Source organism: Falco cherrug, chromosome Z (assembly GCF_023634085.1).
Source record: "Falco cherrug isolate bFalChe1 chromosome Z, bFalChe1.pri, whole genome shotgun sequence".
Taxonomy (NCBI): Eukaryota; Metazoa; Chordata; class Aves; order Falconiformes; family Falconidae; genus Falco; species Falco cherrug.
Window position 1 is genome coordinate 26,404,905 of NC_073720.1, and position 17,471 is coordinate 26,422,375.

Genomic DNA, 17,471 nt, shown 5'->3' on the forward strand with positions numbered 1-17,471 from the left:
GAAGAAATGTTTAGAAAGGACTGAAAGCCTATTAAAATATCCTGCAAGCCAGGACACCATGGAGATCAATGCTCGAGTCAAGGAAGCAGTACTGAAGAAGAGATAGCCTGGCCTGGTGTTGTTACCAACACAGCCTGTCCTACTCTATCAGGAAAGCAGGAGAGGAGAATGAGGAGTGCAATTCCGAAGATCCCCGTTCAGTCATGGGAACTGATTCTCCTGAAATGTTGCTTTTACACCAGCTTTGCTCTTTTGACCAAGGCTCCTGGTCTCATTGGTCACATGTCTTAACTGTCTTTGTGCCCTTTTTTTACTGTTCTTGTCATGAAAGAGCCATGTAAGAGAACAGGCTCTTGGGACTCATTTGCACACTAAGCAGAAGATTGCAGCCCAGATGCAGCTTCTGCCTCTACTTGCTCTGGAAAACAACCAAGGCAAGTTTCATTCTGGAGGAGGTGAGGAAAGCCAGCCCAGCGGCAGGATGAATGAGACAGCCTGTTAGCTGGCACTCAGACACACTATACTACACCATCCAGACTCTTCTGCCACAAAATTAGTCTTGAGAGCAACACTTTTAAGCTTCCAGCTGTACATCATGCAAGGATTTACGAGATCAAGGCCAAAGAAAATGGAGCCCTCTCCTGACGTAACCTTACTCATTACTTGAAGGGGGAATTTGTATGAACTGTCTTTTTGTGGCATTTCAGCAGTTTCATATGGAGAAAGGAGTTAGAATTAGAAAACCATTTTATTTAATGACATAGTATGAATTAACATAGTAATATTTTTTAACCATCATATGCGTAGAAAAGAACTGTTCCCTAGCTAATCTTCTAAATCATTATGGCTCATCAATTATAATTTTTGTTTGAACTTATTATGTAAAGTTGAATGACATTTTATTTCAAACTGTGCAGACTGAAATGTGGAAGAAAAAACTTCAGTGTAGGTGCTCATGTAACCTACACTCCAATGTATTTCTTAGCTGGAGTGCTGGACTTTACTGGTCAGATCAGGTATCACCTTTTATGACTACGCCTTTACTCTTTAAGATATTTAGTTGCCTGCTTCCCAGTAACTTGATTGGAGTAAATTAATGGAATCTTTTCAAGGATGTGGCTTTATTCTATTGCTCTGAGTGGGAAGATTTCTTTTGAATAATGCAAAGGGCATGCTACATGAAATACAGTTGCCAGCATGAGGCCCACATAGTGTTCAGGCAACATACTTAAAAACATACTTCCCTTTCAATATTTTGGTGATGCAATTCACATAATGCACACTGGAAATGTGTTGGAAATAATTTGCTAGCCTGGCCTTTGGCAATTAAATGGTGAAATTTCCCCGTCACCTTCGCCATCAGTTCAGAGGTCAGAGCAAGGTATATGCATCTTTATTCCCAGTTAGTTGTATGGCTGAAGCCTGAGGCCAGCCCAGTGCACCAAGTCAGGAACATAGGCAGGGACTTCTGAAGGCAACAACTGCCTCTGCCCCTACAGGCCCTTTCTGAGGCTGCCCATGTGCCATTGCATAGCCCCTTAGGGGCTTTTCCCACTGCAACCTTGCTTTTGATCAAAAAAACTTCCTTCTTCTAGTGTCTCCATGACACACTAGAAAGAGATGTTCTCCCCTTCCCACTTGTCTTTGGTTGAGCTGAGTTTCTGGTGTCATCTTTTGTGATCAGCCTTGGGGTTAAACTGACTGCTCCCTGCTCACATATAGGTGTGAATTAATGTTTTCTGCCTGGAGGACCAGGCTTGCATGTAACACAGTGAGTCAGGTCTCGCCATCATCCTGTATGTTGGCCTTTATAAACCCCTATCTGTACTAGAAGTATCTCACCATTGCAGTTGCATAGATTAGCTGCACAGTCAGATCGCACTGCCAATGTATTCATATGATTAGGAACTGAGTGTCACCCCAAGGGAATTAAACAATTAACAGTAGAGGACATTTAACAACTTCTTTGGCAAGACCCCAGAGGACACCAAGAAGTGACTCGTCCTCTCATTGTGGTGCCTTAATGTGATGTAGACACTGAAGGCTTGTGCTGTAGCCACCAGAGTATTCGCTACAGCTAAGGCAGTGAGGCTTTTTCCATTTTGGACCTCTTGTGCAAAACTTTATTGTGAGCTGCTACACTTTACCTCTTAAGAGGAATTTTTTGTAAGGGCAAAAGAATCTTTCAATCATTTCTGTGTTAGGGCAGAAGAGAATACTCTGTGACCATACTTACTGTGAAGGAGGACAGGCTATGAAAATTACGTCTATGCTTAACACTTAACCGTAACTACACCTAAATGCCACTAGAGAACACAGGATGAAAAAAAGTGATCAACAAATAGGAGGCCAGCTATACAGAAGTATGTCGCATGCACAGTAAAACAGTCTAGAAAGGGTTATTTATAAGTCTTTGTGCACAAACATACATGGCTTTGTTTCATAATCCCTTTAAATTCAAAGATTTTTTTTCATTTGTCCAGTCCAAAGCCCAGTGATACCACCTGCAAGTCACCAGTACAAACTACAGCTTAGTCCCTAAAAATATAGTGAAGTGACTTTTCAGATAGACTGTTGAGAGAGTTTTAGGGCTGAAATACAACAGGACAGATGAAAGTTTGAACTTTCCCTGTGTGTCTCCTGGCTACCCACAGTTTTACACTGACACAGCAGTTTGGGTTTGGTTGCTTTAGGAAGTGTCATTGATGATACTCTAAAGTACACTCTGAAAGGTATGCAGGGCAGCGTGTAGGTTGTTTTTTATTTATGACCCATTACATACCAATGTATTTTAAGCAGTAATTTAAATTAGCTCTGTTTGCTTTATTAAATATGATTACTCTATATTTGTGCTGCTGTATCCCACTGGAATCCTAAAGAGGGATAAAGATTCCATTTGTCTGAGTGCTGCACAAATACAAACAAAAATGATCCACCTTTCAAAGAGGTTATAATTCAAATACAATCAAAGAGACTGAAAGGAGACGCAGATGGGGCAACCCATGGTGCATTTGATTAGGTGACAGTTTTGGTCAGTGCAAAGGACAACTTGCAGCACAAGAGCCCACTGGTTTCTAAGGAAGTTTTGGGTTTTGTTGCAAAGGACAGTTGGAAGAAGGGATTCGAGACGAGGCAGTGAGGTTTTTTTGGTGGGGACTCCTCCCACACGTTCAATGCAGTGTGGGTGAAAGTGCACAGTTGTTCACCAGCAAAGTAATAACTGGGCATGAGATGGCTGAAGGGGGAAAATACCACTACAAGAGCAACACTAGACCTCAGCCTTTGAACCATGAGGCTGATAGGGAAAGAAATGCTTCAGCAGGGAGCGACTCAAATGAAGAGCTACCTGGGGTAGTCTGAGTCAATCTCTGTGGGAGTCGTTCCTCCTCTGGTGAATGAGGGAGCTGAAGATGAACTATCAGCACCCTCAGCAGCCAAACAGGGTGCCTAAGTTAGGAGATACAAGATGGGCTCTTTGCAAGGGTCTACATGTTACTCCTGGAAGAAAACAGATATCCCACCAGAATCACTTTGATTTCATTTAGCCATAATAGCAGATTCTGCCTGGATTTAACCATGACCCAGCATCAGTTAATACCCATGTGTTGTAAATTATTAGTCATAACTGGATTTACACTTTTCTCATAAAGCTGTTGAAATGTAATTAATTTTACCGTAATTTTGATCTTTAAAATTTGAACGGTAACTTTTATTAAATAGCTGTTGCAGGACATCATCATCTTATGGACTTTAATATCTGGAATGGAGTATAATTTACATGATTCCATTAAATATCTATCAGATTTCAAGCTGGTTTGAGGCTACTGCATTTGAATTACCAAAACATATACAAATTAGAAACTTTTTTAAAAAAGAAAAAGATTAGAGTACAGCTTTAATTTCTTTATTCAAATCTACCATGAGGGTGAAGAAAATTTGTTTTAAACAAAAGAATCAGATCCAATCCTTATGAAAACAAATGATTCAGAAAAACAAGGTTATAATGCCACCTGGGGGCTTCTATTGCCATCACACTTCACTTAAGGTCAGAGCAGCTTGCGACTTGTACTATCAGATAAAAAAAAAATAGGTTGCTCCAGTTTCTCCACAAAGTACAGCTAGACTTTTAGGAACTCATGAAGGTGTTATTCCGTTTTATGGCCCCTGCTTCTTTAGTCCTTCAGCAAGAGTACAATACAAGAAATGGGCACTGAAGAAGCAAACTAATTTATTTTGCAAGGGAAACACAGCATTATGGCTCTACATAGGATATTCTGTTTCTTTTCATAAAAAAAAATGTAAACCAAACACAAGATACACAAAAGAAAGCATATTTACAATATATAGTAGAAAACATGAGATTATATCAGCCATATGACAGAGAAGGCCTCAGTTTGTGGAAGCAGAAAAGTGATCAATCAAGCATAAATAAACTGTGTGATGCAGCAAATCAAACATTAAAACCGGAAATATACAAACCATATTTCTAATCCATTAAATTAGTATTGTCTTTACTTGAATTTAAATTAGGAGATTGTGAACCCAGTGTGTCAAAAGTGAGAACTGACCCAAATCTTTTCCAGAAATTACAAATTAATCCAAATTCTTGCTGTTAGAAACATGTGGGTAACCTCTCCTCACTATTAGTATTCATCTGCACTTTTGGTGAACTTTTATAATTCAGACCGGACAGGATAAATTCATACACGTTTTGTACACTTAGATATTAAATCTAAAGCCAAGGGGAGAGAGGTGGTCCCATTTCCTTGAGAATTTTATCAAGTCACCATTTAGTTTTCCCTCAGTCAGGAGCAATGCAGTACCCTTCTCCACTTCTACCCACTCTCTTGAAATTCTCCATCAAGGGGCAGATGGGAGCACTGCACTACCCGACTCCATCTCAGTTTATATGATGACCTGCATCACAGTCATAAGATCCTAAAGCACTCATGTACCTACTGCTGGATCCTTCCGTTGAGTGAGCTGCTCCAGGACCAAAGACTTGGGAATGTGTCTGCCCTTGTGGCAAGGTGGACCATGAAGGATGTCTGTCTCTAGGGGCAGAGTTACTGTGTGTTTGCCCACATCATGGATCGTTTGATGAAGAAAGACAGCATGCAAAGGGGATCCCTTATAACTGGGCAACACACGAATATCTAATGTGACTTCAGGGGTAGCTGATGACATTGACTGGAAGGAGGTGACAAAGCCTTTTCTTGTAGCCTCCAAAATGTGATAAAATGTAAAATTATTTATTTGCATTTATGAATCTGAATCCATGCACTTCTTTGGCCCATGGGCCACTCCAGCAACTCTTGATGGAAGCAGCCAATCCCTTCTCCCACTCTCAGAGACAACATGTGACTGGTGCTGCAGAGCGCCTCTCAGGATACGTAGAGTCAAGTTAATTACCACCCATGGTTGAACTTCCATTCCCTCACAAGTTCCTAAAGGAGTTTAGATCCAGGCTCAGTTAAATCAAGTTAATATCCCAGGTCTCTAGAGCAACCTGGACTCAAGCCAGGAGGGGGAACTCAACGTGCTCAGGTGGTACTGCTGGATGACCTCCTGCCCCCTTCTAAACGTCTGTATGCTGGTGGTGAGATGTGAGATAGATGATGATGTAACACAATGCATCAAATCCTTGAAGGAATGCCCTCTGTTTGCCCTGGTGGCATGTTGCAGGTCTACCACAGTGACTCTGAGCTGATGAGAGCCACAGGGCTGCTTTTTTTGTCAGTGTTTTTAATCACTTTCAGTCACTAAGTGAGCTGGTTAGACAGCATGGCCTCAAGCACCAGAATGATGCAAGTGACACTTAGCTGTGTTACCCCCATCACCCAGGGCCACAACGTACCTCTGAGAGGGCCCACAGATTGGAAAGGGTAACTTCTTTGCAGGAATAATGGATGCCTGAGCATTCATATCACTCACCTGACCTGGGGAATGCAAGGTTAGCCATTTCCCAAGGGGGTGAATTAAGCCACCATTGAATATAAGGAACAGCAGAACAGATTTTTAAGGCATGTACGTTGGTCATGGAGGAGTATAACTTATGCTTGTGCATTGAAATATCATCTGTTGGCTGGACTACTCTGCTTCTAACTCTGTTTCTTTAATATGTAAATTGTTTTGTACTGTGTTTGATCCTGGAAGAATGTGAAATCCTTGCAGGTGCTTTTCAACTGATATATTTATTAGACATAAGGCAAAATATTGTCTGGATTAGGCATGGATTTTGAAATTGAATCACAACTAACTATATCTCAAAGTTATATAGCCTGATTTAGAGAAGTCACCTTTAAAATAACATTTTCTAGTACCTTCTTTGTAAAAAGCTCTCCATCTATGTCTTAAAATAAAACTTACTGTAAGCTGTTTATTTTTTCCTAGCTACTGTCTTCGATGAAGACAATCTATAGAAAAATTTGAATTGGGTAAGTTGAGAAACCTGTAACAGGCTTCAGCAATTTGTAAACAGAAAAGCAACACAGTGCATTAATCAGCTTTTCTCTCTCTTATATAAAACTAAATTCTGACATACATATATGTTAGCTACACAGATCTATACCTGTGTGGTTTGTACATGTGTATGTACATACAGATACATATGCATACATATATGCAAGTTCATGCAGCAAACAAATTGGTCCATTTGTTTGAGTGTCTTGATGCCTATAGTAAGCGCATTATGCAGTTTAGCAATAGGACTGCAGATGACGGTGCAAAAAGGTTCTTATTATTAACAATTACTTCAGGGATAACATGATGGGAAAATGAGAATGACATACATGACTGTGACACAAGAGTGACAGCATTTGGAGGAAAGTTTCAAATCCTAAGCATGCAAACCCCATGGTACTGCTGGACAGTGCTTTCACCATGTGAAGCTCACAGGAACACTGATCTCACCAGCCTAACAAGGTGACTCTAAAATTGCCATTTCTGAAGACTCAGGGTTTTTAGAAGTTTACGTTCATGTGTTTGGTTGATGCAATGAGAGCAGTCAGGTGGGAGGTATACAATTAATTTGACATATTAGATATGTTAGTTAAGAGTGACAGACGTAACCCAGTGACCGATTCTATGCCTAATCACTACAGCAGAGGCCAGCACCTCACTGGGGCAAGTTAAAAGGGAAGCTGTTATGCTAGAAGTTAGAAAGAAAAAGTATTCCTCCATTCAACCACAAAAGCCTGGGGACAAGAAATGCCATGTTTGTGGAAGAGAGTCTCCTTTTGCAAGTGTAATCATAATGTGCTGCAAAATTCCTGCAGTGAGAGTTATCCTTAAATTGACCCATCATTTCCGTATTGTTTAAGAGCCTTAACACAACACTTTGCCATGGCCAATGGTTGACAGCAACCATTATTTCAGAAGACACTGCATCTCAGCCTGGCAATTGCAATGCTGTGGCGAATTGCACTCTTTATCTAGACATCATGACAAACGCAGCACCTGTACAAACTAAATTTGGAAAAAGAGAAGTTGTTTCTGCTTCCAGAAACTGTACAGCATATTAAATGTTTGGAATAACAAAAATGGTTTTTAGGATTACAAGAATTTTAAAAATAATTATATAGAAATTCATACAACATACAGAGGTAGAAAAATGCAAAATGGAATAAATAAGCTGGAAGCAGAGCACGTTGTTAGTTTAAAGAAGGAATTCAAAGATGCTCAGAAGCAGAGTTTTTAAGTCATGTCTAACAAGACAAAAGGCATTCTCCTGAAGTCCACCTGTGGTGGGTTGACCCTTGCTGCACGCCAGGTGCCCACCAAGCTGTGCTGTCACTGCCATCCTCAGCTGGACAGGGGAGAGAAAATATAGCAAAGACTTGTGGGTCAAGGTAAGAACAGAGAGATCACTCACCAGTTACCATCACGGGCACACAGACTTGGCTTAAGGAAATTAATTTGTGACCAAACAAATCAGAGCAGGGTAATGTGAAGTAAAAATCAAATCTTAAAACATCTTCTCCCCACCTCTCTTCCTGGGCTCAACTTTGGCCCTGATTTTCTCTGCCTCCTCCTGCGTTGGTGGGGGTGGGGAATGGGGGTTGTAGTCAGTTCATAAACACATTGTCTCTGCTGCTCCTTCCTTCTCACGCTCTTCCCCTGACCCAGTGTGGGGACCCTCCCACAGGAGACCATCCTCCATGAATTTCTCCAACATGAATCCTTGAATTACACATGAAACTGTAATGTGCAGTCCTTTAGGAACAGACTGCTCCAGCGTGGGTCCCCCACAGAGTCACAAATCCTGCCAGCAAACCTGCTCCAGCATGGGCTGCTCTATCTCCATGGATCCACAGGTGGTTCTGCCAGGACCGTGCTCCAGTGTGGGCTCTCCACAGGGTCACAGCTTCCTTTGGGTGCATCTGTCTGCTCCAGCGTGGGGTTCTCCATGGCCTGCAGGTGGATATCTGCTCCACCATTAACCTCCATGGGGCTGCAGGGACACAGGCTGCCTCACCATGGTCTTCACTGCAGTCTGCAGGGGAATCTCTACTGTGGTGCCCGAAGCACCTCCTTCCCCTCCTTCTTCATGGTCTTGGTGTCTGCAGAGTTGTTGCTCTCACATAGTCTCACTCCTCTCTGTGGCTGCAGTTACACAGGTTTTTCTCCCCCTTTCTTAAATATATTATCCCAGAAGTGCTACCACTGTTGCTGATGGGCTCAGCCTTGGCCAGAGGTGGGTCTGACTTGGAGCCGGCTGGCACTGGCTCTGTCACACACAGGGAAATCTTCAGCTATTTTCTCACAGAAGCCATCTCTGAAGCCTCTGTGCCACCAAGACCTTGCCACACAAACCCAATACACCATCAAAGTCATGCAAGGCTCCATGTTCACCATGTAGGAACCTGGTTCATTGTCAGCTCCTGCTTTGAAGAATGCATTCCAGCATGGTCTTTACAAACACCTACAGTACAATACCTACAGTCTCCAGATGCTGCCATGAAGGTCAAAGCTCTGTATTTATCTACAAAGATGCTTTCTGGCATAGTAGCACACTACATTTTTTCTATGCTGGTTCTTCCAGATGTGTGAGTTTTGATACAGCAGGATAGAAGGAGTGGAATATTAAAGTAAGGATGTATGACAGGAAAGGAGAGGTAAAGTCAAGCAGTGTATTTTCCTCACTGCATTAAAGAAGAAGTAAGGTCCTTACTCATGTTGCTAACCTAAGTAAGCAGCATTCCCTGTCCCTGCATCTGGTGTAGCAAGCACTCTTCCACCTCTTTTTCATTTTTGTAGATATCACTGTGGATAGTGTGTTTGAGAATTACAGGTCATACAACTGGTGAGTAGCATGACCTTCCAATAAATGAAAAGCAACAAAATGAGTAAACACTTGTCAGTTTAGAGAAGGTACCAAATTATTTAGGGACACTGCCAAAGACCGGATCGATGATGACAAAGTGTTACCATAGAAACGCTGGCAGATGTATCTGGATGCACAAAGTGAGCCCACCAGCTGTGCCCTTAGTCTGTAGGAATGGCACCTCTGAGCTGGGAATGTAGCATGATTGAATCAACATGGAAAAGTAGGAGTAATGCTAAATTAGGAGTAAACGTCTCCTTTAGAACTGGTTTATGGCTGTCCTCAACTTTAGTTTGCTGAGAAGCTGCAAAGAATTCACAGTAGTTAACAAACGGCAATATCCAGGTTGCATGCCACCAATACTTGTCAAAGTTAAGTCACTGCAGCGGCCTTCCATCCCAGGCCTAGGGTGTGCCCTATGCTTTCTCACACAGGTCCGTCACTACTAGAAGTTCAGGTTTTAGCAAACCACCATTACCTCCTGCCCTGTGGGAAATCTCAGGAATGTCTCATGATACCCTGTGGTGCTGATTACCTGAAACAGCATGGGCAACAGTCAACCAGGCAAGTGAAATGTGGAGATTCAGATGCACAGCGCAGTGCTGGTGGGACATGTTTATACGCGTGAGGGGTTTCCTTGTTACCTGTGTCTGCTCAGGAACGGGCATTGTGTGGCCTTTTGGGTTGGGTTTTGTGATCTTGCCCCACGTGCACCTAAAATTCAAAAGACTTGGCAAGATCACTCACCAAGGACCGAGGAGGAGTGGGACCGTGTGTTGTCCAGGCCACTGTCCGGCCCCACGCTGACATGCTTTGAGGGCTGCCTGTCTGTACAGCGTTTGTACTCGCCCCAGCACGGCCATCGCAGGCCCAAAGGGGGCTCAGTGAAGGAGAATGGAAACTGCCATTGCCATGGGAAGTCTTTAAAGTACTGACAACTTTGGTGGTCGCTTACTTCAGACAACAGGTAAGATGGTCACGATAAAACGGTAATAATTATTCTTTCGTTGTAGCGTAAATTTCCTCAGAAATTGGAAGACAGCAACTAAAAAGCTACCAAATGCTTTATTTGTCTGTGAAACGGAACTAACACGCTTGTCAGTCATTCCGCAGAATTTCCCCCTCATCAAATCACGGCCGGCCCGAGGCGCCGCCTCACGGCTCGCGCCACGGCGCCCCCCGGGTCCCGCCGCCGGCTCGGCCCCCGCTCGGCGATCGATTGCTCAGGCCCGCCTCGGCCCCGCCCCCTGGAGGGCCGGTCTCCGCGGAGCTCGCCTCGGCAGGCCGCTCCCGCAGCGGGAGCTCTGGCCGCGCCGTCCCGCCGAGCCGCCGGCGCAGCGGGCGCTGAGGGACGGTCCCTCTGCCGTACCAGCCGCCCGTGGCGCGAGGGGGGCGCGGACAGGTGCTGCTGCCCATGCTGCGGTGGCTGATCGGTGGCGGCCGGGAGCCGCAGGGCCTGGCGGAGGTACGGCGGCGGCGGGCGTGGCGGAAGCGGGCAGAGCAGCTGGCGGCGGGGGGCGGGGCCCGGAGGAGCCTGGGGCGGGGCGGGGAGCGCTGTCCCTTCGGCCCGGGGCCGCTGGCGGGGCTGCTCGTGGGGGCAGCCGCTCTGGCGGAGCGCGGCGCCGGTAGGGGACCCCCCGGGGAGTTTTTTGGGGGGAGCGCTGGGAGGAGGGGGCGCTGGGCGGTGACCTTCCCGTCGGGGTGTGCCCGCCGTCTGGTGGTAGCGCGGCCCGGCGCCGGGCTCTGCTGAGCAGGGGCCCGTCGGGGCTGGCGCGCAGCCTGTGAGGCCTTCGGGGTGTGCGAAGGGGTAGCGAGCTTCGCTGAAGAGAGGGAGGGGAGGGGAGGGAACCCCCCCAAAGCACGAGGCGGATTCCCTGGGCTGAGCTGCCCAGGCGCTGGGGGACGGGGAGCCGTCTCTGTCGGGGCGTCCCGGCGTCCTGCGCCGCCCTCCCCGCGGGGGGGGTGTGCTCCTTAGCTTGCTAGCAAGCCGGGTCGGTAAGGTGAATTGTGGGCAGTAGTGTATTGTTTGTGTGGCCCGGCTGAAGTTTGTAGTAGTCTTGTAGCATTTTTCCATACTTTCTCATCTGTAAAATAAACTAGGCCTACGTGGTGCACAGAACGCTGACGTCCTTTCCTTTGCCTTACTGGGAAAAAGAGTTTTACCAGATTTGAGGGAGAGATTGCTGGAATTTTCTTTTCTCTAAGACCCTACTGAAATTCCCAGCCTGGGTGTAACAAGAGTTAACACTGTCACTGGGCTCCTTGCACACAGTGCTTTGTGATTTAGACACGTATGAGGAAGTAATTATTTTTCAGCTGCTGTCATGACAATATCATGTTTTTTTTCAAACGGCAGTAGTTACTTTGGTGGATGTTTGAGTCTATACTGATTTAGAATGATGACGTCTGGGAATGCCTCTGACCTTTGTCATCAGTCAAAATGTTGTTTGTGTTGCAGTTATAATTGGCAGTTTATGTGCAGTTGCTTTTAAAGCAAGATGGGAAATACACAACAGCTTTCTAAGATGTGCTAGGAAACTACGCTGGTGTGTGTTCTTCTTCAAAGTTTAAACTCTGGCTATGGTTTAGTTATATTGTGATTTAATAAAGCATGAGTCAAGGTCTAGTACAGTTCTTCCATTGCCATTTGTAGCTTGGTTAAACCTGATCCACAGGACCTGTGTTCCCATCGCTACCACTGATTTACTGAAAGATAGTGGTAGTTTTTCTTCCTGAATAACAAATATTGATAAGGGTTAGATAGTCCCTAAACTATTTTTGTTCCCTTTCCCTGCATAATGTGATACTGATTAATCTAAAGATCATCTCCATAACATTAATTCTCTCCTGTACCCTTCCTAAATAGAGAAGGAAGCCCATAGTAGTGCATGGGGTATGGACTTAAGGTGCTGTTTCATGTGCTATGGCTGCAGCCAGTCATGAAAAGACTAGATGTATTAGTGACATTGCACTGAGTGAATAGAGAAAGCCTCTGGCAAAGCTGCCCTAAAGTTATTAAATGTAAATTTTTCCCTACCCACTTCTTTTTTTTTACTATGGAATTGAAAATCATTTAGACTTAAGCTCATGAATCTCTCCAGTTGATGTCATGGTGTATATCTTAAGCAGGGTGGCTCTGGGAATGTGAGCAGTCCAACTGCGGTAGCATTATGGTCTGCATAAGCTAATTTATCATGCTCTGTGATACATATGTATGTCTGTATACTCTTGTATCCATAGTTTTGGTGAATGGCTTCAGAAAATCACACTTTTAAATGCTTCGCATCCTGGGGGTTATAAGTTGTTGTGAAGCTGAGATGACTCTTGCAGTTTTTTTACTATTATTGTAGTGACGCTTACAGGTCCTACATAAAAACATGCAAGTTGGGAATGGATTCCTCTAGCATCAGCATCTAGCTTTCTCTTCTAGAAATTTGGTGTTGCCACAAGAGAGTTCAATCAATAATTTATACAAAAATAGATTTCTTCAGAGAAAGAATGGATATGTAACCCAACACTCTAGTAAATATTAATGAAGATCTGAAGAAAGCATAGCTTGTTGTGTGAGTACTGGGGGAAAACCTGTTATTTTGTTGTTTATAGTAGTTCATCAGCACTCTACCTTTCAGTGTTCACAGGCATTCATAGATTTAAGAAAAAACAGTATTAGACACATTGTTCAAAAGAAGTAATGCTGTCTTGTACTGAGTAGGGAGCAGCAACAGAATATATAATTGGGATGTTCGTGTTACAAATTCTGACTTTTTCAAAGTGGTGTTATAATTATTTTGTGAATGTATTTTCTGTTGGTAAGCAAAAATGGAAGTCTGCTGACTACAGTATTACTAATCTCATCCAGTGATGCTGAGATTTGCTTAGCATTTTTAGAACTCAGGTGTTTTTTTTTTTGTTTTTTTTTTTTTTTAAGGAATGTTTTGATTAACTTTTGACAGCTGAACTCCAAGTTTCCATATTTGTACAACTTTTCATTATAACCATGCAGACACTGCTTGCATTATTTTAAATGGGAACTGCTATTCTCACATAATTACATAAAATGAGGAACAGTTGCTTCATGCAATGCATCAGATAGCACAAAACCAAGATAAAATCACAAGAACTAGCATTTTGACAACCTCTTCATTTTAAAAATAAACACAGATTTCTTTCCCTTTTTATTAACTTTGTCATTCTTAACTTCTGAGGGATAGGATCATAGTACCAATATGGAAGAAATAGAAAATAATTGATTATTCCTGCAGGAAAATGTTGACATTTCTGATGATAACCTGTGTCTTTCACACAGGATTACCTGTCATGTATGCTGCATTTGGCACAGTGTTCAGTAATTACTGTTTCACAGTGTAGGTTCTGTTGAAGTCCTCAAAGATGAGACAGTGCTGGAAGTAAGATGATGTTGACTGTCCTGTAAAGTAAGTCTTGAAGGAGGAGAGTCCTGTCTCTGAGCTACTACTGAGCTATTTAGTTGTTTCAGAATGTGGAAGACCTTAAATACAAAAAAGTTGTCTTCTGTTGAAACAAATTGATGATTCAGAGTAGCAGAACTGTCCTGCTCTGAAACTGCAGTCTTATGCAATATTTTATTGACCCTGCCTAGTGATTTGCTTGCTCTGAGTGATTGATTGTTCTTTTAATTAATAGTCTAGTTGGGGGTAATTGCAGATGCTGTTCTGTGAAATGATTGATGATTCTGTATGTTTAAGTGGGTTGCTTTGGTATTTTGTGAATGGAGTCCCAATGGATGATTTGTATATTATGTGACATAACAGCATTTTTTCTTATTTATTTTAAAAGTATCATCTTTATATAGGATTTTAAAATTGAATGGCAGATGAAAGATACTAGAGGTTCACAGACCTTTCAGAAGAGGTGTAATGTAATGAAAAACTGAATGTATGGTGCATTGAGTCATGCAGCTGGCTCCACATGACAGCTTATGACTAAACTGGGTTTTCATCTTGGTGTGTCAGGGATTAAAGCAGTACAAAATGTTTTTGTTAAAACAGAAAATACTATATTATAATTTTAAATACATGCTATAGAAAGATATTATTTACTTCAAATAATAAGAAATTATCTTTTGTAATGATTTTCATTAAGACAAAATGGTATTTCAGAAACTTAACTTCAAATACTTTCAAACGTGAGTCTATATGTAGACTGTTAGACATTACAAAGACCTGATCAAAATAATTATGTCAGAAAAAAATAAATGTCATTCCTTTTTTATGAATTTTAGAAATCATCTGTACAGACAATTGGTGAAGATCAAATACAGAATCCTTACACGGAGCTCCTTGTATTGAGAGGTCATCAAGATATAGTACGATTTCTAGTGCAAATAGATGACTGCAGGTATGAAATCACATTTCAAATTGTTTCACAGCATCCTTGGCAATACTTCAGAGAATATTTATGAAAATGTAGTAATATTTATAATCCTCTCCTTTTTTTTTATGGGGGAGGGCAGGAAAAGCCTGGAGTTAAAAAAGGCAAGGGATGAACACTCCCTTTTCATGTTATGTTACTACATCTTTTGGCTTCTTTTGCAAGTTACACTTTTATGAGAAAATTATGGTGATGGAGATATGCTTCTTGGTACAAATTAATTTGTTTGAAAGAAATGCCTTTAGCTAATTCAGCCCCTCCTTTTCAGGCTGCTCCTGGGTTGAATGTTCCCTTCTGTACGTGCATACACACACTTTCTCTCAGGACAATATGCAGTAGTGTCTCCTCCTGTTCTGAGTGGATATATGTGTTGTATGTTTTTGTGTTGAAGACAGCTGTTATTTCACCTTTTGGTTTTACAAAAGAATGTAATGGTCTCCTACAGATACACTGTAGCAAATGAACGGGACATTGTCAACAATATTGAATGTTGCTGTTCCTTGCTTTCCAGTCTTTTGTTACAATTTCTTCTGAAACTGTAGTGCTTAATTCAGTTGAGGTTTGGGTAATGCAGTTTTTTTCTGAACTTCTCAAAACTGGAAATTTTCACCCTTTATTCAGAATGACTGCTTAGTAAAATTCAACATATGCCTAATGTCTGCATTACAGATCTCTGATTTGATCTTGTTCATCTTGCTGTCCTTCTTTGAAACTGACGGTTCCTTTGTTTCTTTCTTCCAGTGTTTAGCTGCATGCACTTTTTTTATAATTCCCTGACAATCTTTATCTGTTCTGTTCTTAGTTCCTTGTAGCTAGGTCCAACTTCATTGTGAACTCTGAGGACAGAGTTACCTAAAAACTGTAAAACTGATTATGAAGCACAGATGAAACCACTACATTTACCATTGTCACTTTAGAAGTGTGACTGAGAGAATGAATGATGATAGTTTTATGTTCTGATCAGGTTTCTGTCCTATCTTTGTCCAAAATAGCCTTGCATGTTCTCTAATTTAACTTAATCCTCCAAGAGGGGAAATACTTATTTGTCTTAAAAGCCAGCTTGTGAAGCCCTTAGTCAGTAATAAGTGTAATGACTCTTGGCTGATATGGAGAATTACTTAGAAAACCTTTAGAACTAAGAGCATAAGTGATAGGCAGGAGTCTCTGTTAAGGAGGTTTAGTAATTTATATCTCTTATGGGTTAGGCACAGAAGGGGATTTTTAATATATTTATCAATACACTACACAATGTTTGCATGGGTGAGCATTTGGCTTATATCCTTGCAGTGTGCAGCAGGTATTTTGTGAAGGAGGGTTCTCTCTTTCCCCAGGTACATTGATCAGGCAGGTGGTCTCTTCCAAATTTGAATGCCCACAGAATGCTTTCTTCTAATAATTTTGTAAGTGTATGTATATATGTGTGTATATCTATATATATATATATATATATAGATATAAAAAAAAATCACAGAAGACTCCATGGAGAATTTTTAGCTTGTCAGTTTTCATTCTTAATGTCATATTCATATATATCTATATCTATCTTAGAAATATTATGTGCATTACCATAAAATTTATTTTTCTGTGTTATAGTAATCTACCAGAAGACTCATAAAAATGGAAGAATCTCATGGGATTTTTTCCAGTCCTTTTCTTTTCCCAAAGAAGTTACTAAAATAACCTTTCCTCAAAGTACATTTTTCCTCAAACACATAATGCAATGAATATGATCAGTCTTCATAGAAATACCAGAGTATACTTAGATTGTACACACTGCCTGATGCAAAAAAATCTTTCACCATTTTGGGCTTCATTGTATGATAGGAGGTAAATTATTGAAATTAAGCTAATGATGAGTGTAAGACTAAAGCCTGGATGGCCGCATTGAAGATAGGTTATGAAATAGCGTATGGGTAAGGAGTATGTTATTTAGCTCATTAATATTCTCAGAGTTTGAGGAGTTTAATAGCCTCACTGGACAGTAATTCTAAGGTTTTATTTATCAAGAATAAGGTAGTTTCTGGACTGTTAAGCAGCTGATAATATTTTCAGTTGATTCTTTTCAGTAAAATTAGTATTGTTACTCAGCTTCTGAAATGTTTTTATTTAGTTTCTATAGCTATTCCATTGTGTGCTTTTTGTCAGCTATTGTAAGCCAAGTTTCACGCTTCAGGTCTTTAGATAGTATCATCTTATTGAGAATTTTGCAGAAGGATTTTCTTGTTTTCTCAGTGGCTCAGCTAAAACCAGTGAGTGGAAAATTTTCTCAGATTGGTTTTTTAAGATACTAAATAAATCCTGTATAAATGTAACAGAAAGCTGTTTGGTTTTTTTTTCCTTCTTCTCTCTTGTACTTTTTGGACACGAATTAAGGGTTATATTGATTGGAAGATCACTAAAAAAGGCTAAGCCTCACCAAGAGTTTTCCAGAAAATGGACTGAAATAAAATTACATGTTATACTCTAGCATTTGACACCTTAAACTAAACAGTTAGTAAAACATTTTAAGAGTAGCTTTTTTTTTTGTTGCTCATTTGCCCATTCCTTGCTTCTTCAGGAACTTGGCAAGGTTATAGACCAGGGGTCCTCAAACTACGGCCCACGGGCTGGATACGGCCCCCCAGGGTCCTCAATCTGGCCCCTGGTATTTACAGACCCCCCTACCCCCCCCAGCCCACCAGGGGTTGGGGGGGAAACCAAGCAGCCGCAGATGACTGCCTGCCACTCCAACCATGCA

The 17,471-nt window shown here is 41.8% G+C and overlaps 1 protein-coding gene across 6 annotated transcripts in view; it reads left to right on the plus strand.

Moving 5' to 3' along the window:
• Positions 1–10,567: 10,567 nt before the first annotated feature.
• Positions 10,568–17,471, plus strand: part of WDR41 (WD repeat domain 41) — a 45,085-nt gene continuing 38,181 nt past the window's right edge. For all 6 annotated transcript variants that reach the window (XM_055698427.1, XM_055698424.1, XM_055698422.1 and 3 more), the window contains exons 1-2: positions 10,568–10,790; positions 14,586–14,701. In XM_055698427.1, the coding sequence (XP_055554402.1) occupies positions 10,740–10,790; positions 14,586–14,701 (167 nt within the window). In that variant the 5' untranslated portion in view covers positions 10,568–10,739. The remainder of the gene's footprint in view (positions 10,791–14,585; positions 14,702–17,471) is intronic.